The sequence below is a fragment of the Acanthochromis polyacanthus genome, chromosome 17 (genome assembly GCF_021347895.1).
Source record: "Acanthochromis polyacanthus isolate Apoly-LR-REF ecotype Palm Island chromosome 17, KAUST_Apoly_ChrSc, whole genome shotgun sequence".
Taxonomy (NCBI): domain Eukaryota; kingdom Metazoa; phylum Chordata; class Actinopteri; family Pomacentridae; genus Acanthochromis; species Acanthochromis polyacanthus.
Genome location: NC_067129.1, coordinates 36,703,155 through 36,728,684, shown reverse-complemented (window position 1 = coordinate 36,728,684; position 25,530 = coordinate 36,703,155). Strand labels below are relative to the sequence as shown.

Below are 25,530 nucleotides of genomic sequence, written 5' to 3'. Positions count from 1 at the left end.
GACTGACTTTATGTGTATTTGTAATACACAATATAAAGGCTGTCTGGTCCCCAGGCAAGTCATTATAGGCACTCTGCCTGTTTTACTTTTATTTGTCCACTTGATGGCACAGTAGAGCAAATGAAGCACCATGAAGCTTCGACCCATGAGTGAACCAACTGGATGGAAAGCCTCAGTGCTTCATGAAACTTCATCTCGCCATCACTACTGTCATGGTTCCACTCCAGCTCCTGCCCCTTGTTTCTCCTCTGTTCCCTCCTCTCCCTCTCCCAATCACTCGCCCTCTGGCTGCCGGCTGATTTCTGCATAGGCTTCAGCTGCAGTTAATCAGCCAACCCCACTCACCTGCTCCCCTCCTCTGCCATAAAAGCCCCTGCTTCCCTCAGTTGTTGCTGGAGCATTGTTCGGACAGACCCACATGCCTTCCCCAAACCCAACTCCTTCTGGACCACCTCAGTTTTTTGGACCCTTCTGCTTTTTTCCCTTGGACTCAGTAATTTTGAATGGACATCAGCTTGGTTTCTGTTAATATTAGTTCTGCGGGGTGTGAGTACGACCCCATAGCTCTTTTATGTTCAACTGCTTGGTTTTTGTTGTGCCTCCTCAGTATAATTTCTTGGTTTATAGTGGTTTTGGATTTTTGCAATAAACCCCTTTTTTCCCCGTAAAACCTGGTTGCCCTTCTGTTGTGTCTGCGCCTGGGTTCTACCACACCCTAACCATAACATGGACAGACTACGGCAAAGGTAGGTGGCTTTCCAGGTGGTAGCCGACTGAATCAGGAGGTGAATGGTAGGAGCAGGTGGAACGGGGAAAGAGGTTTCATGATCCAGCACTGAGGAGAGTGGCATCTGTTCTTATGGCAAAAGGAGTGAGGCTGATTGGCTGTGTTTCCACGTGCTCCCAATCTGGCAATTGATTGGAACGAGAAACACCTGTTGCTGCGGTCACCAGGTGAGGACACCTAAGAGGGAAAAAGGAGGGGAGGAGGCACTAGCCAGAGCTGTCAGCTGCTAGTCTGACAGCCCCTGTACAATGTGTGACTATAAAACTGAACCGCTTTACTGTATCTAAAATCAATTAAATGTAGCAGGATGAATGAGTGAATGACAGCCTTTGGACTTTACTCTTTAAATTCATTTTAAAGAATTGTTAGTTGATTGCTAGATGATTAGTAGAATATTAGCTGGAGTATCAGATTGTCTCTTGCTGTTTAGAGCAGTTCTGTTTTGGAAAGCAGAGCACTGAGGGGGTTTCACTTGTAAAGTGGTACCATGACAAAATCTTTTTGTGATGTTAAATGGTGTGTGGCTAGTGTTGGGTTATCATCTCGCCGACTAAAAAACAGGCAAAATATACTTGGGCTCAACAAAATCCTAATCAGTAAAAATGCAATCATTGTCACCAGTTTTTCAGTCTTGGTGCCTGTGTCATATTTCACCTCAGTCTCCTCTTTTTGCTTCCTTGTAACTGCTGTAAATTTCCTTCCTTCACAGCACAAACTTTCCAAAACACTGATCCTGAAAATAAAATAGCTTATTTAGTAGTACGTGAAGTATACAATTTACAGAAAAAGGGAGAGTTTGTTAAGACCAGAGGGTTATAAATATTCGTTTTTATTTGGTAAATGGCTGTATTTATATAGCGCTTTACATGATACGTCACATTCACACACAGATGGCGGGAGCTGCCATGCAAGGCGCTAACCACGACCCATCAGGAGCAATTAGGGGTTAGGTGTCTTGCTCAGGGACACCTCGACATGAGCCCAACGGGCCGAGGATCGAACCGGCAACCTTCCAGTTACAAGACGGCCACTCTACCCGCTGAGCCATGCCTCCCCTGATTTATTAATTTACCGATGGTGCCCTCTGTGTCCAAGATCTGGTTTGCCTGAGAATCAGTAAGGATGATCGAGTCCTCTTGTTCAAGGGCATCATTTACTTTACTTGTGATGCCCACGACAGAAGCCTCAAATTCCGAGAATCGGACTGTCAGGGTTTTGCTTGTTTCCAATCTGCCATCCACAAGATCAGCAATGAAGACGGTCCTGAAGATGAAAATAATTTGGAAATTCATTGTACATCCTTGTAATACAGACAGAACATATCAAATTCACACCAATTATGGTTGATAGATAGATAGATAGATTCTCATATAAGCCTGATGCGCCTATCTGATGTGCTCAAGCATTTGGTCACCTTTGGAATGTCTTAGCCATGGGTGCTCTCGGAGAGGGCCTTGCAGTTGAAGCTGAGCCATGAGCTGAGCCCGCAGCGACACTCGCTGGTCAGCGGAAGGAGAAGCGGGTCGGGAATGGTCCAGGCACACTGACTGGCTCCACCATATCATCACTCTCTCCACGCACTTCATAATGTCCCCTTACAATAAGGTCAATAGTTCTGAATTGACCCTCATTTCCAGGGAATATGGCCATATTGTTATCATCGGTAATGTAGAGACTATATGAACCTTTGAAACAACAGAGCAAGAGGTTTATGAAAAATGTGGGCTAGTGTAAATATTTTTCTCTGACAATAGGTTAATAATAATAGTGACAGGTCACAATGACAAATGTTTTTATTTTGAAATAGAAATGTGTTGTGTTGTCTTCCCTTCGTGTATTGTTTAGACTTTAAGTTGCTACAAAGAATCTTGTGGTTGCTAGGTAACAAATCAGACTTTTCCTCCTTGTCTTTTTCATGTTGCCTCTGTTTTTCAGTAGTGTTTTATTCAGTAAATATGATCGGCGTGAATGAGTGAATGTAGCTAGTCAAAATGTGAAATGCAGATATCTGAAACTACGTTATCTGAAATCTTCAGGGATGAATAAAGTTATTCTGATTCTGATCTCATTGTAGACATCAGAAATGAACAGCTAGGTTACGTTTTGTGGTTAAAAGTAGAGTGCAATTTCACAAAAAATATTTACCTGGAAAAGCCTGGCTATTTTTTCGGTAGTCATGTCGTCCTCCTTTAGGGTGACACGCTTTGCTCCCCAAAACAACACAAAGCTGGCCATGGCTATTGGGATGCTGGATTCTTTTACAGTGTTTCAGTAGTAACAACACGGGTGACAAAAGTATGACATTAGCAAGAGCAACACTAGCACATGAAATACTCTGCCGAAATCTTTTTATCTTGAATGCTCGTGTTTCTGCAATGCACTTTTCCCCCCCTCTATTTTCATATCAATTCCTTGTACTGAAATGGAATTCACTTATAACAAGTGATGTTCCTGTTCCCCTTGTGTGCTGCTACACTTTCAGATTAATTCCGATCAACACCACCAAGATGCTTCCAAACAAAACCCCCAGCCTCTGTTGTTTTTTTTTTGTCCACATATCAGATGAAGCAAAATCAGCTTTAGATAACACATGCTTCTGCTTCTACTCATGTAACATTTCACTTGTGCCATAGAGGAGTCTGTTTATCTTCCCAAAACAAGAAGTTTGCTGATTGTTAGCAATGTCCTGCGTAGTGGTTTTTAACTCCAGTGTGTTCTTAATGAGATGATATACAAGTCCTTATTTTCTGAAGTTCTGTTAATATGCGGTGATTCAAAACTATTTACAACTGAATCTCAGGCAGGAGAGTTGGTGGCTGCCTCCAGTTCGAAGTCCAGAGCAGCTGTAGAAAATCTGGGCTTTCAGGGAAGAATTATGGATTAAACACATAAAAAAACCCCCACTAAATCTCAACCTTAAAAGACCATGATCAAGTGACTCCAAAAGAAATTAGTGTTACGAAACAGGTGGTTTGAACCCAAGCAGCAAGCGACAGGCAGGTGGGTGATTTAATAAATAAAGAACCAAAATAAAACAGAACAGGAAACATAAGGAATGAACTAAACAGGAATCGAAACCGAAACTAAACGACGGCGCCCGGCCGCGGTGGGGAGCTGAACAAGAACTAAATTCAAAACGGGAAAGGAGAAACTCGCATAAAGTCCAGGGCAGAAACGAAATTGGAAAGACTGAATGCAGGGACGTGACTGGGGCGGCGGAGCAGGCGGAATCCGGAGTTGATTAAGGGGTCTGTGGAGCGGAGTCGGGTGGACGAGCAGACGTGGGTTCCGAGGGGAGCCGTAGACAGCGAGGTGTGCGATGACAGTGTCCACATGCAATGGCCCGGCAGAGAGCTGTTGAGTGAGCCAGGCTTTTAAGCTGTGGTGATTGCTCATCTGAGTCGGCTGTGCTTGTAATTAGGCTAATGAGCCAGAGCACCGGAGCTGGAGGGCGTGACATTGGTACTTTCTTTAACGGGAAATTATGTCATTGTGTGCCACTTGCTCTCTGACAACTCTCATAACTGACCTGCAGACGTAGGCTAATCTCTTGTTGTTCTTTCAGTGCAAGGATTCATTTGTGAAAGCAGGTTATATACAGTATGTAAATAAAACAAGAGGGGGAAGTCACTTGAGTTAAGTTTATGAGGGTGTGTTAAAGGTGTTAACATGAGAAAAGGTATCAAAGAAGGTCAGAGAATCTGTCTAGGATGAGGTGAAGGGTGTGGTCTGCTAATCCAGAAATATCCTGAGAGTCAATCCTAGTGAGAACCAGATTAATCCTCCAGCACCTCACCGTCTACAGGGAACATAAACAGAGGAGAGCACAGCCATATGCCTGATCATATTGTCTTATAACAATTAAAATTACTCATTTTGCATCGACTGGAATATTATTAATTTAAAGTAGCAACAATAAGGACAACAGATGAGAGACATGGCACTCTTGAGGTCGGGCTGGTTGTGGAGACAGAGTGAGTAGAATCTTTTTGCTGATATGAAGGTCTCTTTGACTGTTTTGATGAAGCACAAACTCAGGATTATGTGTATAACTAGTGCAGGTGACAATTTAATTTAACATACATACATGTTCCAGTTTCTTGTATTTGAGGATTTCTAGCACTTCTGTCTGATTCATGTGAAAGCAAACTTTTTTTTATAACAAAATATGCAAATACAATGCAAGATCTTGGGCTATATTGAAGGATATTTGTCCTTATCCGAGTTTTGACTTTTTTTAAACATCCTTGGGTATTTTAATCGTGACTACAAAACTAATAATGTCTGTCTATGAGAGAAATAGTTAATGACCTGCAACAAACAGACTTAAACCAGGGACTTTGTGGTTCATGATCAGTGCATTGGCTCACTCCAGTGTGTATAGCACTTTCAGAATGTATAAAGTAAAGAAGAAAATAGTAAATTCATGTAGAGTGAAAATCCCCCTCTATATTACAAAAATGTTCATGCACAAAAGTGAATATTTCACACAGAATATGCTCTTTTTTTTCTTTTTTTTTTACATTTGAAACAGTTTTCAAACAAATTGGGACCTGTTTAAGTTAAAATTTCTATATTTACAGATCATACTTCTGAGAAGCCATATGGATGAATGGTTTGGAGTTTTAAGTCAAGTCATCCTTACTCATTTAACACATTTAAAATAACAGAAGCTTACCATGCTTTCCATTTGCACCATAAGATTAAGAAACATAAATTTAAAACTCAATTGCTTGAAATATGTCTGAAAAGCACATCGTTCCTTTGAAATACTAAAAACAACTACCTGTTTCAAACTGCTCACCACTCTTTAGTGTAGTACTGAATGTTCTTGAGCCCAGTAGATATTTGGGAGGTTTCGAAAACTAACTATAAAAATAACAGATGATATTCAATCTATTAACATAGTCAATGAAAAAATCAAAATTTTTTCCCAAAAATTTTTAAGAATTGTGACTGAATATGTGCTAATTAGGGCAATTTACAATTAAAAAAACTAGCAGACAAACTATGTAAGAGAAATATTGCTATTCATGCATCAAAATATAGGGATAGTACTTTATCTGTGACAGGCTTGTTTATCAGCATATTTGTAATCTGTGATATTTGTATGGTTTCAGGATTTTTCCACATTTTTCACAACTTATTTTTACAACACAAAATGCTTATCTCACATTTATCATTCCAAATTCATTACATCCAACCATGATTTGTTGTAATGACAGGGCTTCTATAGGCATACTGAGAGTTTTCTGGGAAAAAAACTGGACCTGTTATGAAACTCCAACCCTTGTAACTTATAATCCCATTAGTTGTCCCTGACTGTGTCCTTAAGTAGGCTTACCAAGGACATGTAACGGGGATGTATCTGTTGGGAAAAAGACTACATCCTGAAGCACAAGTATGACGGAAACACACGACATTGTTTGACCTAATTAAAGGATGCAGACTTATAATATGAAGATGTTACACCATAAAGGCTGAGCTAGGTTGTAGCTTAGCCTCTCTATCTACCTATCTATCTAGACATTGAAGCCGATATTGCACAAACTATTGACATTATTAATATTATATACATATATATTGCACATGATACTGAATATATATATATATATATATATATATATATATACACACACACACACACAGAGGGTGACACAAATAAATGGGAACTTTTTAACAATCCAATAAAACCAAGAGTGATGGAAGAAAAATATTTTATTCATAGTAATTGAAACCTTATAACATGCCATTTAAGAAACAATGATGGAATTTTCATTTTTTTAAAAATACTTCCTGTAGATGGCGTCCTCCTGTACGAATGCATTCTTGAAATCTGCTGTTGAGATTCCTCATTGACCGCTGCAACATCTCAGCTGGGATACTGTGAGTTTCATCCTGAATTCTCTGTTATAACTCATCCAGAGTTCTTGGTCGAGTCGTGTACACTTTACTCTTGAGATAGCCCCAGTTAGATTTCAAGAATGCATTCGTACAGGAGGACGCCATCTACAGGAAGTAATTTTAAAAAAATCAAAATTCCATCGTTTCTTAAATGGCATGTTATAAGGTTTCAATTACTATAAATAAAATATTTTTCTTTCATCACTCTTGTTTTTATGGATTGTTAAGTTCCCGTTTTTTTTTTGTGTCATTCTGTGTGTGTATATGTGTGTATATATATATATATATATATATATATATATATATATATACATACAGTGGAGGAAATAAGTATTTGATCCCCCGCTGATTTTGAAAGTTTTCATACTAAGAAATAAATGACCAGTCTCTGATTTTTATGGCAGCTTTATTTGAACAGTGATACAAAGAATCTAAAAAAAAAAATTAACCTTTGTTGGCAAACGCAGCAATCAGACGTTTCTTGTCGTTGCTTACTAGGTTAGTCCACTCCTCTCTGCAGATCATCTCCAAATCCTGGAAGTTTTGAGGGTGGCGTTTGGAAACTCGAAGCTTCAGGTCTCTCCACAGATTTTCTATAGGATTAAGGTCAGGAGACTGGCTAGTCCATTCCATGACCTTGATGTGCTTTTCAGTGTCCTGGGGGAGGCAAGGAGGTTGTCACTCAAAATTTTGCGATACATGGCCCCGTTCATCTTCCCGTCGATGCGGTGAAGTCGACCTGTCCTCTTAGAAGAGAAACATCCCCAAAACATAATGCTTCCATCACTATGCTTGACGGTGGGGATGGTGTTCTTGGGGTCATATTCAGCATTTCTCTTCCTCCAAACACATCAAGTTGAGTTGAGGCCAAAGAGCTCGATTTTGGTCTTATCTGACCACAGCACCTTCTCCCACTCTCTCTCGGAGTCATTAATATGTTCATTGGCAAACTTGAGGCGGGCCTGGATTTAAGCCTTCTTGAGCAGAGGGACCTTGCACGCACTGCAGGATTTTAAACCATTGCGTCTCAGTGTATTACTAATGGTTTTGTTGGTGACTGTGGTCCCAGCTGCTTTGAGATCATTAACCAGCTCCTCCCACGTAGTTCTAGGCTGATCTCTAACCTTTTTCATGATCAGTGAGACCCTACAAGATGATATCTTGCATGGAGCCCCCAGCCTAGATCTATTGAGACAGTCATGTTGTACTTCTTCCACTTCCGAATAACCTTCTCATATATATATATATATATATATATATATATATATATATATAACCGAGCCGCCTACGCCTACGACAGCTGCTTCCGGTGCCATGAGCCTGGTCACTTCGCACGAGACTGCCCGGCGCCCGCACCGAGAAGCCGAGCTCCGGGAAACGAGAGAAGAGTGGTGCTGTGAGGGAACCGCCACTCCAGAACACCCTCCCTCACCCAGGACAATGCACGCTGGTAGGACAGTACGGGGGGGGGGGGGGGGGGGTGGGGGTGGGGGGCACGGGGGGAGGAGTTAAATCTGCTTATTTCATCATAAGCGGACCCAAATCAAAATCGGACGTTTGAGCAGGCATATTCACAAAATGTGGTGGAGCAAGGCAGGGAGGAACCAGACAGTTTTCAAATTCGAATCTCATAATGAGGCTACTGCAACACACACTACTATAAGAAGGGGTGTTGCAGAGACCAAATGGGAGGACCTTAAACTGCCACAAACCCCCACTAGTAGTAAAGGCAGTTTTGGGTCTGGCATCAGGGGCAATGGGCATCTGCCAGTATCCACTGCGCAGGTCCAGTGAAGAAAACCAAGAGGACCCTGCCACCGAGTCGAGGGTCACATCGATGCGTGGGAGAGGATAAGATTCTTTCTTAGTCACACTGTTCAGGGGTCTGTAGTCCACACAGAACCAGAAATCATCTTTCACCTTTTTGAGGACCATGACAACTGGAGAGGCCCATGGGCTGGTGGAGGGCTCAGTCAGTCCAGCCTGCTGCATCTCCCGCAGGACTTTGTCAGCAGCAGCTTGTCTAGCCATTGGCAGGCGTCAGGGTCTGATCCTAATTGGCTGCGCATCCCCAGTGTCTATCTCATGTTGAATGAGGTTGCCCACATCATCTTCAGATAATGAGAAGGAGTCTTTAAACTCCAGCAGCAGCTGCCACAGGAGATCCTGCTCACTTGCATTCAGTCCATCACAGTTATTTGACCAGACCTCTCTCACGGCCAAAATCCTGCTTTCTCCATCAAGTGGTGTAGGGACTGAGATAACTTTACATGAATCAGAAATACGGTCTAGACATTGTTAATGCAGTCAATGGTTATTCTAGCTGGAAACGGATGATTTTGTATCTATACGGGGTACAGATGCCCATTTCCAGCAACTCTCATTCTTGTATTCTAATGGCACATTGTCTTAGCTAATGATGTTGAAAGGCTAATTGATGATGAGAAAACCCTTGTGCAATTATGCTAGTTTTATTTATTGTCTCTTTTTGGAAAACCTGGAAAAACTATTTGAGATTCATAAAATGGGGAAAAGGGAAAATGATGGGGCTATCATTTTTAGCATTTTTCTAAAAACTAAGACTGGACTCCGCATCATATGTGATGTGCACATGTAGCACAGTCTACATGTGCTGCAGACAGTGCTGTTGTAAAAAAATGGAGCTACTCGGTTGGACAAACTATGTGGTAACACTGTTTCTGAATTACCCCAAGCATCTTTTTATGCATCAGGTTCTGCAAAATAAAGTTTTCATATGGGATAATATATATGCTGACAGCAATATATCTGTGACAAGGAAAACGTCGGCTGAAAATATTGGCCTTGCTAATGTTACACTGTGTCTCCTCTTTAGCTTCTGTCTTAAAACGCTGGAAGTTAAACTGGTGTGACCTTTGGATAGACGGGAGTCTTTGCTTCTACAAGACTGACAGCAGACGAGACCTGGAACACCGTATTGGCCTCAAAGTATCATGTATAGATGTACGGTCTGGCCTGGAGTGTGGAGGTAGGACACGGGAATATGAGGCCATTTGACAAAACCAAGTGTAGTTATGTTAAAAGGTGTTTGGGATACCTTATGTCTTCATGATAAAAACACATGTACAGACATAAACAAAACTTTACATGAACTTCCTTGAAACATATGACCAGAAAACAGTTTGTGGGAGAGAAGTTGAGGTCTTTAATTCTAAGAACACCAAACTTACTGTCACGCCTGGTGGTGGCAGTATTATGATCTGGGGCTGTTTTCATATAGAGGGAAACAGGTGCTTTACACAAAGTAAATGGAATAATGAAGAAGGAAAATTACTTCTACATTCTTCAGGAAAACCTAAAATCGTCAGTCAGAGGGTTGGATCTTGGAGACAGTTGGGTGTTTCAACAAGGCAGTGACCCCAAACACAGTTTAAAAATGGTAAAGAAATGGCTAGATCGGCTGAAATTCAGGTTTCGTACTGGTCTCCTCAAAGTCCTGACTCATTAAGATCCTGTGTACTATGGTCAAAAAACAAGTCTGTGTCACAAAGCCAATAAAATTATTGAACTGCACCAATTCTGTCAAAAACAGTGGTCAAAGTTACAAGAAGAAGCTTGTGGACGGCTATCAAAAGTGCCTAGTTGAGCTGAAAGTGGCCAAAGGAATTCAACCAAATATTAAAACTGCTGCATGTATATTTTTGACCCAGAAGATTTTATCATATTTCTAGAAAACCTATAATAAATCTATGGTAGAACCAAAATGCGTGAATGTTTTTTGTGACAAAGATGCAAGGGTTTCAAAGTTTCCACCTAAGACTGCAGTGATATGGTCTTTGCAAGGGTAGGTAAATTTTAGTTTATGACTGTATACTCACAATACCACTACTTTGCCTTTGAGAATGCTCTAAAAGTATGCCTCATTAATCACTTTCTTATTTTTACTGCCTTTTTGGGGTCAAAAGCACTATATTGTTCAAGATGTAGATTTGCGGCTGAATTCCTTCTTTAACTTGGCTGCAGGTGTGACTCCACCAGAGACTAATCCCAGGGAGAATCTCATCATGGTTCACCTCAGAGACGGCTCAACGCTCAACCTGTGTGCTAACAGTGAAGATGAATCGATGTAAGTGGCTTCATTTGTCTGCTCTTTCTTCCTTTGCAACCATCAGTCAGTGCCTCATTCCTGCTCATTTCTTCCTTAGAGCCTGGAAACTGATGCTGCTCGACACCAGGAGGAACCCAGTGAGTCCACAGTGTTTCCTGTCCGAGCTGACCAGTGAACTCAGCAAAGTTTCCGTCACTGAGCTGTGTTTTCTTTTCTGTAGATGTTCACGTATGATCCATATGATGACTCGTATCAGGCTGTCCCTCTTAACAACTACCACACCGTCTACATCACACCTGGAGCAGGACCAGGTATGTTATTGTAGAGAAAAACGGAAAACTGGACTGATTTATTTATGACTTGTGATCAATATTGCAACAAAAGGAATTTAGGGGTCATTCCATCTGAAATTATTACATTCTTAGAAACTATTTCTGCTCAACCATGTCTGATATTTTTATAGCATAAAATGTGTATATTTATAAAGATATCAGTGAAATTTTAGCTACATATATGAAATACTGTTTTTCTTTAACAATTTCTGAGATAATGTCATTTAAGCAAACCCTCAAATTCTAACATACAAAAAAATGCTGAAATTGAGTTGATGGGCATCATCAGTTTCTTAGAAAGTACATGATAAAATTTCACAGATGAATCAATCCATCTTAAATCATAATCTTTAAAAAAAATATTTCTGCTCAACCATTTCTTATTTAACATTTTTATAGCATAAAATCTGCATATTTATAAAAAATATTTGTGAAATTTTATATCATATGTGTTCTGAGATAACTATTTTTAAAGCAATTAAATTTCCCCATCAACCCACTTTCACCATGATTTTTTAAATTTGAGGCTGTGTTTGAATGACAATATCTAGAAGCTAATAAATATAAAAACCTGAAATTTCCACAGTTTTTTCTCAAATCGACTTTGAGTCAGAATCTGCAATACTGGACAAGTCTCTGATTGTGAGGACTTAAAATATGGAGAAAGAAAACACTGAAGCCATCATGGAAAATCCCAACTTTAGGCACATAATTACAAAAAAATTATATGTGGCTGCGTGTCACAATAATATAAAACAAAACATAAAATAATTTTAATATGAAAAATCACAGAAATGACAACTTCAGTTTATTTTTTTAAGCAGAATCAGAGATTAATTGATCTACTTGCAGATATAATAATGCAGATTTGTTTAGGTTCATGACATCTTTTTCAGGTACTGCATATGATTTGTTGTTTATTCAGTATTTTGTACTGATTCTTGCATCCTGATCAATTAATTTTAACGACTTTTGAAGTAAATAAAAAAGCCAGCAGGTATACGCCCAGCAGAAATCATGGTGAAGCAGCATTTATGAGGGAACAATGCAAACAGGTTTTCACCAGTGCTGTATAAAATGTTATTTTGGTGCAACTGTATTTGCTTTTTAATCTCAGATACTCAAACACTGGCTCATGGGGGTGGTTTTAGGTAGTAAACAACACACAACTTGAAACACAACAGCTGTCCACCTCACTTGTTTTAGATTTTACCAGAGGATCCATTCAACAAACAGTCTGGGCAGTGACCAACAACCTGCATGTCCACGTTAGTCAAACAGAAACAGCAGCAGCCAGTAGGCCTGTGAACAAACACAGCATCCAGCAATCAAAAAGTCATCCACTGTACCTTCCTCTGACTTCCTGTCCTGTGGATACACAATATGGATAATCTAAGAAGTGCATGTTGTTCAATGTGTCAGAAGTCTTTCTTCATATATGGTTTACCTGCACACACCTGGAGAGCACATGGGCAAATTGAACTATGGAGTGCTTGATTTGGGCACACAGCGATCCAGCCTGGTGGAGCTTTAAATCAGCAATAGGTAAAAGACGACAAGTAGAATGACAAGAAGTATAACAAGTATAATAATGACTTCCGGTTATGGCGGCATAGGGAAAAGTCATGCTTAATCACAAGCTCTGCTGTTTTTGTAATTCTGGCAATTTAGACTCCACTTTCATACAAGGTTCGACTGAAATCTGTTCTGAAGAGGAGGGAAGAGAAAAGAAGAAATGCCTAAGAAACCAAAAGGGGGCTCAAAAGATTTGTCGGAGCTAGCCGATGCTAACATGCTACATCAGGATAAATATTGTAAATATTCAGAGAAACCCCAAGTTATTTATATTGGGAATATACCCAAAAAGGTGTTCTATAAATAGCTATTCTAAGGTTTTAGCAAATGTTTTTGCTTCACGCTCGAAGATTAATTGCACTATTTTGGAAAAAGATGGACTGTCCAACACTGGGTCACTGGATAAGAGAAATGTCATCATTTTTGGCGATGGAAAAAATAACATACTTTCTTAAAGGTAAAGAAGAGCAATTTGATCAGATCTGGAGACCTTTTATCACCGACTTGGAGAGAACTGATCTTTCGAATACATTAAAGGAAAGGAAAGAGCCATAAGAAATATTTGAAATTTTGGAGTGGTATTTTAATTACTTATTTATTTGTTTGTTTGTTTTAATATTATTATGTGTTTTTTATTTTATTTTTATTTATCTGTTTTTATATTAATTTTATTTTTTGTTTTGTTTTCTTTGCTCTGTTCAATAACCTTGTAACAATTATCTAAGATTTAAGATTTAAATTGTTCAATTTCACTTTGTAATTTAATTTTTGGAAATCCGAGAAACTCAATAAAAACATTGTTAAAAAAAACAAACAAGTATAATAATAAGAAGAAGTAGAAGTAAAAGAAGAAGAAGAGGTAGGAGTAGTAGAAATACAAGAAGGAGCAGAAGAAGAAGTACAAGAGGCAGTAGAAGTCGAAGAAGTAGAAGAAAAACAAGAAGAGCAAGTGGTAGACAAAGAACTAGAAGAAGGAGAAGTTCAAGCAGAATAAAAAAAATCCACGCTATAAAATGGAAATATTAAAAAAGAAATATTTGTGACTGATTCTTCTTGGGGGCTGCTCAGCGGCGTAGTGGTTAGCACTTTCGCCTTGCAGCAAGAAGATCCCTGGTTCAAATCCCGGGGTGAGCCTGGGATCTTTCTGCATGGAGTTTGCATGTTCTCCCTGTGCATGCGTGGGTTTTCTCCGGGTACTCCGGCTTCCTCCCACAGTCCAAAAACATGCTGAGGTTAATTGATAACTCTAAATTGCCCGTAGGTGTGAATGTGAGTGTGATTGTTTGTCTGTGTATGTAGCCCTGTGACAGACTGGCGACCTGTCCAGGGTGTCCCCTGCCTTCGCCCGAGTCAGCTGGGATAGGCTCCAGCGACCCTCGTGAGGATAAAGCGGTGTATAGAGGATGGATGGATGATTCTTCTTGGTGTTAGAACTGGTCACTCAGCACTGTAAGTTCATTTTACCATAACTTCTCTCTTACCTGCTGAGAATGAGAAACTAACTTCTGTATAATTTAGCAGATGCAGGATGGCTTCAAACACCTGAGCAGCAAGCCAGTAAACTTACAGGTGATTGATGCACAGTATGACCACTATATCGCTTTAGTGAATGTAAATAATGTAGAAAATCTGCAATAATGGTTGAAATCATGTACGATTTCACTATTTACAACAAAATCACCAGACATGAGGACAAAAAAGGACTGAAAATGATTTCCTAATTTGGTTTTGAATTGGCTTTGCCCTTCTTTTGATGTGTGAAGTTTTGTCTGCAAACAGAACTTCATCACTGCTTTGAATATTCTAAATATTATTTTGTAAACCATGGTTATCTGGGTTGCTGATATATTCTAAGTCAAAGTGGGAGGGATTTAAGGTGTATCTAAACTTGGTTGATGATACAAATATTTAGCCCCTCATTTGTGTGATATTAAATTCAACTGGCAGAAACCCATCCATCCATCCATTCTCTATAGACTGCTTCATCCTCATCCGGGGTTGCTGGAGCCTATCTCAGCCTACTTGAGCGAAGGCAGGGGACACCCTGGACAGGTCGCCAGTCTGTCGCAGGGCTACATATACAGACAAACAATTACACTCACATTCACACCTACGGGCAATTTAGAGTAATCAATTAACCTCAGCATATTTTTGGACTGTGGGAGGAAGCCGGAGTGCTCGAAGAAAACCCATGCACAGGGAGAACATGCAGGCCCACCGGGGATCTTCTTGCTGCAAGGCAAAAGTGCTAACCACTACTCCACTGTACAGCCCCTGGCAGAAACCATCACCAACAAAAGGCAACAGCGAACTTCTTACAGTTTGTAGTCTGTGCACAATCCGGCAAATTTGATCGATCTCCAAGGTTTAGACTGCTTCTGGTGACTTCCTTCTCTCGCTAATTTACTTTTGGCAACCGGAGTCCCTCCTTCATTGCATTGTTAGACGCAAAAACTTTAAATGGCTCTTCTCTGTGCCTTTCTTCAAGGAACCCACCAGGTAGTTGTTCAAAGGGACCCATTCGATGGTATGCTGGAGAATATAGCACTGGGAATACTGACAGGGATGGCGGCAGGAGCAGCCATGAGATCCTTCCTCTGGATGCCGTTCTTCTTCTGCTGAGACAAATGGCATTAACACGACAAACACTTCACATAGGCCATCTGTCCCCATAGAACGGAGCCGAATATCCAACAAGAACCTGCAATAATGTGTTTTTCATCATCACTAATATCATCTCTGTCCATATTTGCTCTGATAAACAGCAGCTTATTTGGTTCCAGGGTTTGTTTTTTGTTTTATGTGCAGTTCGCGTGTAAAACCAAAGAAACTGAAAACGATGCTTTGTATTGATATATTGTTTATGCTTGTACATACATCACACTGAATGGACATCTGGACATGAATGGACATTTTATTTTGTATCTGAATGCTCTTCTACCTGCTGATTTTTCCATTTTAAATTGAACCTTGATTTGGGATTGTTTTGTCAAACTACAACTTTCAATGCCAATATTCAGTTTGTTAGACTTTGGATCAAACTGTCAATGAATCCATGTCATCTGAACAAACCCAACATGCTAATGAAGACCAAGAGGTGGGGCTGAAAGTTCCAGAAAAAGCTAGTCATGGGCAACAAGTTCAGAATATCTTTCAAAGTACAATTTCTGTTTCTTCAGATTCACGGTGAAATTAATTTTAAAGTTAAATTAATTTAGCATTTTTTATTTCTGTATTTCTGTTCTGTCTATATCAATGTAATAACACTAAAAGAAAACATGTTTCATTCTCATACTGATAGTAAGTCAGTTCTTCACTGATGACGTGTACAAGTAACACCGGGAGGAGTATAAAAACTGTAAACAAACTCAACACACAGAGAGACGACATGAATTGTGTTTTTAATATGTTCATCTCCTGAATACAGCTCGTGTAGTTAACTGAAGCCTGCCCTAGCACATTAAGAACTCAAAATATATATCTGGTCCTTATAATCAGTATAAGTGCACATGAATAATATAAACATAAAGTCAGAGCCACAGAACCAAGAACAGATTTATGCGAGGTGCAGTGAAAAAGTTAAGTGTGCAACATGTGCAAGCAGAAACTGTAAAGACTCAGGATGCTGCTTCACTACATGCTATCAACATCAAGACCTGTGCTACATTTGTTTTTGTGATGCATTTGTAACTTCACTTTTGACAAACCTCATATTCTGTCAGTCAGATCAGGTGGGTCTGCAGCTACCAGCCACAGAACAAACAATTGTTTTAAGGGTGGAAGAACCACAGTCTCCAACACTGAATTAGTCAGTTTCTTGACATTTACATTGTTGTGCACTGTCAAATCATCCTCAAGGTCCTACTGTAACATTGTGACACCTTTGAGGGAGAACACTTGGTGTAAATTACCTGATGGTATGTGGTTGCTGGGGTTTTGTGGAGGTTTTTCAGCCACAACCACACAATTGTTGGTTTCAAAGCCCCCTAGTCATGCCACTTAGCTCCCTGTGACTTTTTCAGCTTCTACATCCATCCAGAGCATCTCCATCATGAGTTCAACCTCCTGTCAGTGCTGCCAAACATCCCTTCTCTTTTCTCGTCTTTGTTTTGTTACTTCAAGATGTCACTCGGGACAGAGACCTGCCACTTATCTGAAATTAAAAGTTACTGAACGGCACCGAGGCACTTGATGATGCACAGGTTGGTCAAACGAACTGAAACCAAACTGGTGGAAGAAGCATGTTGTGCAACTGATGTATAGTGCCAAAATTAAAATCAAATTCAAATTCACCGAATGGACCCAGTTTTTTCAGATAAGGATTTGGACTTTGAAACCTGACTGAGGCGCAAAGACTACTTTGAAGCACATGGTGACCAGATTCAAACCAGGTACTGTTTTAATTTTCCTCTTGATTTGTCTTGTAACTTTTCAGTGGCGCCTTGTATGTTCATATCATCATGAGAAGTTTGCTGAAGCGTTTGTGAAGTTGGATCTGATTTGAGTTCAATGGATTGACAACTGAAAATTTTAATTTAAAATGAAAACTCTTAACGCCTTCACTGTAGTGTTACCTCAGAAGATCTGTGGTACCAATATATATCCCAAAAAACCCACGTTCCTTATTTTCCAAGGTGAAGGTGACCAACCATGTGTCTTGCAAGCACAATTTTTGCCATGCTTTCTTGGCATTTAAAAAGTTTCCAGTCATTGATTATTTATTTTCATTTGCTTTTTCAGCTTTTGCCACAGTGATTTTTGGGAAAATGTCCTTCTAACAGCTAAACTGTAACAGACACAATTATTACACTCCTGTTCAAAAGCTTGGGGTCACTTAGAAATGTCCTAATTTTTTTAATAAAAGCAGTTTTCTGCAATGAAGATAACATCGAATTAATCAGAAATACAGTCTAGTCTTTGTTAATGTGGTAAATGACTATTCTAGCTGGAAAAGGCTGATTTTCATGGAATATCTACACAGGGATTGAGAGGAACATTTCCAGCAATCATCACTCCTGTGTTCTAATAGTGCATTGTGCAATTGTGTTGAAAGGCTAATGGATGATTTAAAAAAAATGCTTTCATAGAAAACATGAAATTGTCTGGGTGACCCCAAACTTTTGAACAGTATTGGATATGTACATGTGAAATGATTTTTTGTATAATTTAACCTAATTTCAACCTTTAAGAGGCGCCTCAATATGTTTATTTTTACAGAGTCACATTTCTCATGTTTAAGTATATAACAAAGGAGGAACAAAGTCTGCCTAGTGGAGTAGCGAGAATGGACAATTATAAGAAGAGTTTAAAAAATATAGCAGCGTTTCTTTTATGCACATTTTTCAGATTCAGTCCGAAGTGTCACTGATGTGTTAATTACAGAAACTTTTGCATTTCGTGATTCCAGCTCAAAGTCTTTATGTTAAAACTCCCAGTTATGGCTTATATCTGTTACTGATTGTGTAGCAGCTCCAGGAGCTCCAACTTTTTGTTGCATCTCAAGTATTATACTATTCTATATACCATTATATATTCTGTATACTATTTTGTTGATTGTATTGTATCAAGTAATGCTAAATAATAACCCCAGTTCCAGATGTCAGTCTGGCTACTACCTGTGGATTTGACTGGTGGAATGTAGTAATCCCAATATGATGCCCCTTCTCCCCTCGAATTCAAAATCTCACCATGGCTCATTTGGCACATACATGAACTATTCTCCAATCTGTTCGGGTGTAGCAAATTGTCTTTACAAAAATAGTGATCACTTTCAGCGGTTATAATTATTCATCCTTATATGTGAGTTCTCGCTGTCCGTTCACTTGCCCCTTTGCCCTGTCACTGTGTAACTTTCCCTCAGCTTGAAGTTTGCGGATCATATCATGAGGACCCTTCCCCATCAGAGCTGACGGGTGCCGATAGGAGCCTCCCAGCCTGTCCCACAGAGTGAAGTACTGGCCATAGTTGTAGTCGAAGAAGAGGTGGTGGTCGGTGTGGTGGGCTGAGCCATTGATGATGCTGATCAGACCTCCGGGGACGCGGTAGTCGCCGTCATGGATGGAGATGGTCCAGATGTTGACAAAAATGTATAGTGCCAAGTAGAGCACCTTGTGGAGAGGGAAGAGGAAGGGGTAGATGTGGTATGGGAGCCCCTGCATGAAGCCATCTACTGGGTGGAAGGCGTGGCTGGCGAAGGGAGTCGGGACCTTCCACAGGTGGTGCGGTTTGTGGAACAGCTGTTGGTAATAAGAGATTAAACATGCCAATTAATATTATTGCTGATTTTAATTATAATGATAAATTATTTATAGTTCAGATTTCAGACTGCAACAAAAACGTTCACATTTGCAAGCTGCATATTTGTTCATGAAAGCATTACGCTTAGTGTCAAATGGTGATGATGGTAAACTCTAGAGAACTTGTGACTTCCAAACGTTAAACATTAAATGTCACTAATTTATACTGATGTAAACCTGTTGTCATGATTAGGGTCCTGGAGACTCCAGAGAGCTGAACTTCAAAGCAAGTTTGACACATCCAGACAAAGAATTGTGTAAGTCGGGTCACCAAAAACTAAAACCCCAGGCAGACATATCAGGTATCACGAAGGTGGTTTTCGACTTTCTTCGATAACTCAGACTTTCTCCTTCAAATGCTGTACACATAAAAGGAGGTGTTTAACGCGTGAGGTGACTCTTCTGCTGCACAAAAATAAACGATCATCTGCAGCTGCTTCAGTCAACAGGTTGCTTTAATGTAGAACAATGAGGAATATAAAATGTATGACGGAAAAAAGTGCTACCACTGGAAATGATGCAAAACAGGAATGCTGGTAGAAAACTGTTAAACATGCGCTGATGTATTTATTTTATCAATCAGTGCAGCTGATTATTTCTAACTGACAGCTGCACAATGAAGCTGTTAAATTATGAACTTAAATATTTAAACACTGTTGTATTGAAGTGTATTTAGGTCTGCCACTGTCCCATAATGCAGGATATTACTTTGGCCAAATTTAAGTGGAATTAATGTTACTGATTAAAAATTCTCTGTAATAAATACTAATAATTTAATCAATTTTCTGATCTGTGTAAACGGACCTGAAAGCAAATCAGAACCAAACAAAAAAACACATTTATGTGATTTCTGCATCATCAACTAAATCCATGTCAGGTTCCATGGCGATGCGAAGCATACAGCGTGCGATACTGTAACTGCACAGTTACTTTCAGTGGTTTTAGTAATGTAGAGATCAACAGGTTTGCAAATACATGTTCTTTCAGTTGAGAATCTGTATCACTCTTGAAGAAAAAAAAAACTGAAAACACAAGCCTCTGTACAGAACCTGCTCTGGACCAGGTTGGCTCCACACCATCAGTTACAATGGAGATCTAGCCTGGTAATAAGAGTGCCACCTTTGTGATAGTGAAAACTCTGACTTCAAGCTCATAGTCACCTTGCTAACCCACTAATCTTGCTTCATACTACAATCCTCTGGTTCCCAGAAAAACTTAGTTTGCAGAACATTTTGTGTAACAGGCAGGGGTGAAAGTAGTTTTATATTCTTGCCGGTACTATTACCAAAACCCTCGTCTCGCTCTAACTTCATGCATTTTAAAATTGCAAAGTTAAAACACAAACCAATAAAAACATGTTAATATTTTACTGTAGTTCAATGATTCCATGAGGTAGGAATAAATAGCACTTGAAAATATGTAAACTTTTTGCTTTAATTGAAACACTTATAAACATCCAGAATACAAGGCTCTAAGAACAGACATGAGGTCATGAGCAAACACTCAGAATGGAACTAAACATCAAAACACAAATATGATGTAAGCTGATGAAAGCAACTGAGAAAATGTTTTACGGCATTTCAGCATTTTAACCTTCAGCACATGTAAATTATAGATGTGAAGAGGAGAAAAATTCAGATTGACACCATCACATTGTCAGATAATCTACATTTCGGTGTCATTTTAAAGTGGTTTGTGTCCATCTGTACTTCACAGTATATGAACTGGGTCAGTAGAAAACCACACTTATGAGTCTAAACTAAAAAAAACACACACACACCTTATAAATAAGCTTGTGGTGCAGGAAGCGGTGAATCCAGTAGATGCACATGTCGGTGAAGAACAGGAAGAAGATCATACTGAGGAAAAGCCCAGGCCATCCTGAAAGCACAGAGCTCAGGTCAACACCAACAACTCTTTCCATTCAGGGTCCCAGCCTGACGACAAATTAATCACAAAACAAGTGAAAGCAGCTCAACTTACCGAGCGGAGAGTCACTGACGCTGTTGTACAGTTTGCTGTAACCTCGGACTTCAGCGAAAAACAGGGCCACAGTGGGAATACTGATCCAGGGCAGAGAGGTCATCGCATATTTGATTTCCCTCCGAACCTGATTCTAAGAAGGACAAATGTACATATTTGCAATTACAATAGACAAAGAAAGAAAGAAAGAAAGAAAGAAAGAAAGAAAGAAAGAAAGAAAGAAAGAAAGAAAATGTAACCACAATAAATGAATCAGACGTGATAACAGGTAATTCTCCAGACTTTGTACTTGCATTTTGATTGTACGTTGTGATATAATGGATTTAATTCATCTGTGGATTGCTATGAACACAGAATCTAAAACCCTTAATCAACACTTGCTGAGAAAGGCTCTTTGAACATTTGAATACTTGCCTGAGGATATAATTTAATATTGTTATTGTCAATAAACTCCATGAAAAGACCAACACCAACAAGGAATTGCTCCTACTAACACGTGTTCATTAAGCCTGTTGTATTTTCTGCGCCGTAGACGTCTATCATCATTTAAAAACTTAAAAACACACATATTTTGAAAATATTGCAATATTTTATGTCAAGATACAAATAATATAAAATATTTGCACTCAGCAAAATATTTTTGACCACCAGTCACTCAAGCATAATGTGTTGAAATCCACAAACAGATTGACACAAAGTTCAAGTGACTGCATAACATTTAGCAGTGCCAACATTCAGTTTATAACTCATAAAGAGAGACACAGGCTTTTATACCTCCAAGAAGTGTGGGTGTTTCATCAGATTGTGGTCAAAGATAAAGAAGTAGCTCATGGCTCCCAGGCCCAGGTACAGGATGGCAGCGCCAAGGTTGGTCAGCAACAGCAGGCTGATGATCTGCCGCAGGGCTCCATCCTCTGGCCACGATGACGGGTACACATACGGAGTGAGGACGTAGTAGTCAGCAACATTCAGGACAAGGTCCATGTTGAATCTGTGAAGAGCAGAATAAAGAGAAACAAATCTTGAGCAAGGACACACAACAACCGTACTCGTTGTATTTGAGTTTTTGTTAGCTTTGTGTCTCTGGTGAAGTCAACTTAATAACATAGCACTTTTAAATCAACAGACATTGAGCCAGACAATACAGAAATAGTATTAAACTTCAAATATTGAGATTAAAGCCTTACAGCTGCATTTATAATATAAATTCACAAGACTAATTTCATTATTAATGTTGACACAAGGCCAGCAAAATTAATCAAAATATTACTGGAGTCACAATAAGGCAAAGTGCAATATCTAAATTGTAGGAGCTGCAAGTTTTTGATAAAGGTAAAATGTGTCATAATATACCAATATATATCGCAATAAATAAAGTACTGTGGTGCTACAGAGTTGTCCCAGTCTACCAACAAAAGTCACATTATCATTTTTATATATGTTTCAGTACAAAATGAAAGCAAAAATTACCATTCCCGCTAAAGTTGTGACTTCTATCGTAATATCACAACATAATAGCAGCATGATTATTATTATTATTGCATATTGTTTAGCTGTAGTTAGAACCTACATAAAATGTATCTAATTAACTTAAATATTAAGGTTGGGACTTAATACAATATTAATCAATACAATATTGTTTATTTTATAAATGTACCTGTTTAGTAAATATTAAGGTTATGACCCTACAAAATTATTTATTATAAAAATATTATCTGACAAACCTAAATATTAAGGTTAGATTTTTCAACATACAAATTTTTCTGACAAAATTAAATGTTGAGGTTAACACCTTACAATATTACTTATTATACATATTTAACGGTCTGATATAGTAAAAAAAAAAAAAAAAACAAGATGAAAACTCTACAGTAAAGTTTATTATAGAAAATTAACTGACTAAGTCAAATATTACAATTAAGACCCTAAAATGTTATTACTAAAATAACTAAATTAAATATTACAATTAAGACCCTAAAATGTTATTACTAAAATAACATTTTTATTATTTTTCCCAAAATAACTGTTATTATTACTAAAATAACATTTTTTGTGCAAACTTACCTTAGCGATTACAACAAACACTAGCAATGTACCTGTATCTAAAATAAATACTGAAGTTGAGACCAGACAATATTACTTATTATGAAATTAGAGATTCAAACAAATTCACCAGATAAACCAAGTTCTAGACCCGACAAAGACTGTAGAATAAGTTCTAATATGAAAATAGCATGACAGTTATATAATGCTGCTGAATGTCAGGTGTTTCTCATTAATGCATCTAACAGACCAGTTGGATATTCTGGTAGGTGGAGGAAACTTTCACTAATCAGGTAAAAACTATCTATACTGGGCTGCAGGTCAGTGAATGAAAACAAATTTGTTCATTTATCCATTCTTTATCAATATTTCTCTTCCTGAAATACCACTTGTTATCTGCTTTGTTCAAAATAGGTCGTGGCAGTATGACTAAATAACACAAGTTATTTTATTTAGGTCAAATTAACAGTGAATTGTACTACTCTCCCGAAAGCTAAATATTTCCCTACATTTACACACAGTATAATATGAAAAAATAAGGTAGATGCACTAACGTAGTGTTGATATAAACATATATTTATTTTTTTAAATAGTACCGTACCTTTTCTGCTGCTGGTATCCCGGAACAGCAGCGGAGAAATCTTTACTGACTAAAGGCAGCCGAACGACCAATCAGTACCGATTTCTCTATACGTCACGCAAATATAAACCAATGAGAGACGAGTTTCCGATCACGGCAGGTTGGCTATGATTTCCGATTGGCCAATTGGAGGAACTGATCATGGCGTTACCATTACAGCACTATAACGCTTAAAGGTGCTGCAACAGCTGGAAATTTTTTATTTTACTTATTTTTCTTTAACAACTATAAAGGTACGTTTTTTAACGTGTTCATTTTGTATCACAACTAGCTTAAAAATCGACTCGATGTGCTCTACTGTCACTTGTACAGAACACATAATACTAAACCCCCTTTATAAATTTACGAATTTAGAACTGACATCGTTTTTACCAAGAGTATACCCTTTGCTGGAAATTAATTCACAGATTTAGCTAAACATTGGGAGCCACGCTGCAATTCGGCAAGCTTCAGCCCCCGCATTAGCAATTGTTTTTACAATTGTAGTAGTTTTTCTATGATTCATTTTCTGTTACAGCTGTTTTTTTTGTCCTGATTTATCAAGGCTAAATGCAAAACTTACATCATCATACGCCAAACATTTTCAAAACAAAAATATAAACCAAAGAAGTTCAAATTAAATAATCTCTATTGTGTATTTTTTTTAATTTAAAAATCATTATTTTGCTGGAATACTGGATAAAATTTTGACACACACTGAATTTAAAGTTGTAAGTCTGCAGCTTAATCTGGCTGTAATAAAATACTTTACACATTTGCAAACTTCATAGACCCATTGCTTGACATTATAGGCCTCCTATATAATTTGTGCCAGTCACTTACAATTAACATCCATCCATTCTCTATACACCGCTTTATCCTCACGAGGGTCACAGGGGGTGCTGGAGCCTGTCTCAGCTGACTCGGGCGAAGGCAGGGAAGACCCTGGACAGGTTGCCAGTCTGTCACAGGGCTACATATACAGACAAACAATCACACTCACACCTATGGGCGATTTAGAGTGATCAGTAAACCTCAGCATATTTTTGGACTGTGGGAGGAAGCCGGAGTGCCTGGAGAAAACCCACGCATGCACAGGGAGAACATGCAAACTCCATGCAGAGAGATCCCAGGCCCAGGCCGGGATTTGTACCGGGGATCTTCTTACTGCAAGGTGAAAGTGCTAACCACTACTCCACTGTGCAGCCCTTACAATCAACAATCTTGGATAAATATTTATATGTTTTTATATATCAGATTTAGCTTTCAATTAAAATCCAAAATGAAAAAAAGTTTGGTGTGAATGGCAGAGGTGACAGTTTGTATAAACTCTGCCATGAAACTGACATCAGTACAGCCACAATATGTCTCCAGTGCTCTATGCTAAATTGAGAGCAGATTGAGCCATGATTGACCATGACTGGTTTCATTTGCCAGGAACTCCAGATGTCTTCTGTCTCCTCCTGCAGTTTTCGATGTTACCTGCAGAGAGAACTGGAGTGCTGCTCTCCTTCTAAGGATCTTTGCGTGATGTTAGTCAGGCAGCCATAGGCATGTGAGCTTCACTGGAGCTATATACAGGTCCTTCTCAAAAAATTAGCATATTGTGATAAATTTCAGTATTTTCTGTAATGTACTAATAAACATTAGACTTTCATATATGTCAGATTCATTACACACAACTAAAGTAGTTCAAGCCTTTTATTATTTTAATATTGATGATATTAGCCAAAAAGTAAAGAAAAACCAAAAATCCCTATCTCAAAAAATTAGCATATTATGAAAAGATACTCTAAACGAGCTATTAACCTAATCATCTGAATCAACGAGTTAACTCTAAACACCTGCAAAAGATTCCTGAGGCCTTTAAAAACTCCCAGCCTGGTTCATTACTCAAAACCGCA

At 38.8% G+C, this 25,530-nt stretch overlaps 2 protein-coding genes across 2 annotated transcripts; one reads left to right on the top strand and one right to left on the bottom strand.

Annotated features, from left to right (window-relative positions):
- The first annotated feature begins 4,276 nt into the window (after positions 1–4,276).
- Positions 4,277–16,057, top strand: plekhb1 (pleckstrin homology domain containing B1). Its single transcript, XM_022217324.2, has 6 exons — positions 4,277–4,761; positions 9,546–9,698; positions 10,694–10,796; positions 10,876–10,915; positions 10,999–11,089; positions 15,174–16,057. The coding sequence occupies exons 1-6, from the start codon at positions 4,716–4,718 to the stop codon at positions 15,305–15,307; spliced, it is 567 nt and encodes a 188-aa protein (XP_022073016.2). The 5' UTR covers positions 4,277–4,715; the 3' UTR covers positions 15,308–16,057.
- Positions 16,058–16,067: 10 nt separating this feature from the next.
- Positions 16,068–23,693, bottom strand: LOC110967646 (lathosterol oxidase). Its single transcript, XM_022217323.2, has 5 exons — positions 23,609–23,693; positions 21,739–21,955; positions 20,965–21,097; positions 20,762–20,862; positions 16,068–18,921 (listed from the first exon to the last, which is right to left on the bottom strand). Exons 2-5 carry the CDS (start codon positions 21,946–21,948, stop codon positions 18,469–18,471), a joined length of 897 nt encoding a protein of 298 aa, XP_022073015.2. The 5' UTR covers positions 21,949–21,955; positions 23,609–23,693; the 3' UTR covers positions 16,068–18,468.
- Between the last annotated feature and the right edge of the window lie 1,837 nt (positions 23,694–25,530).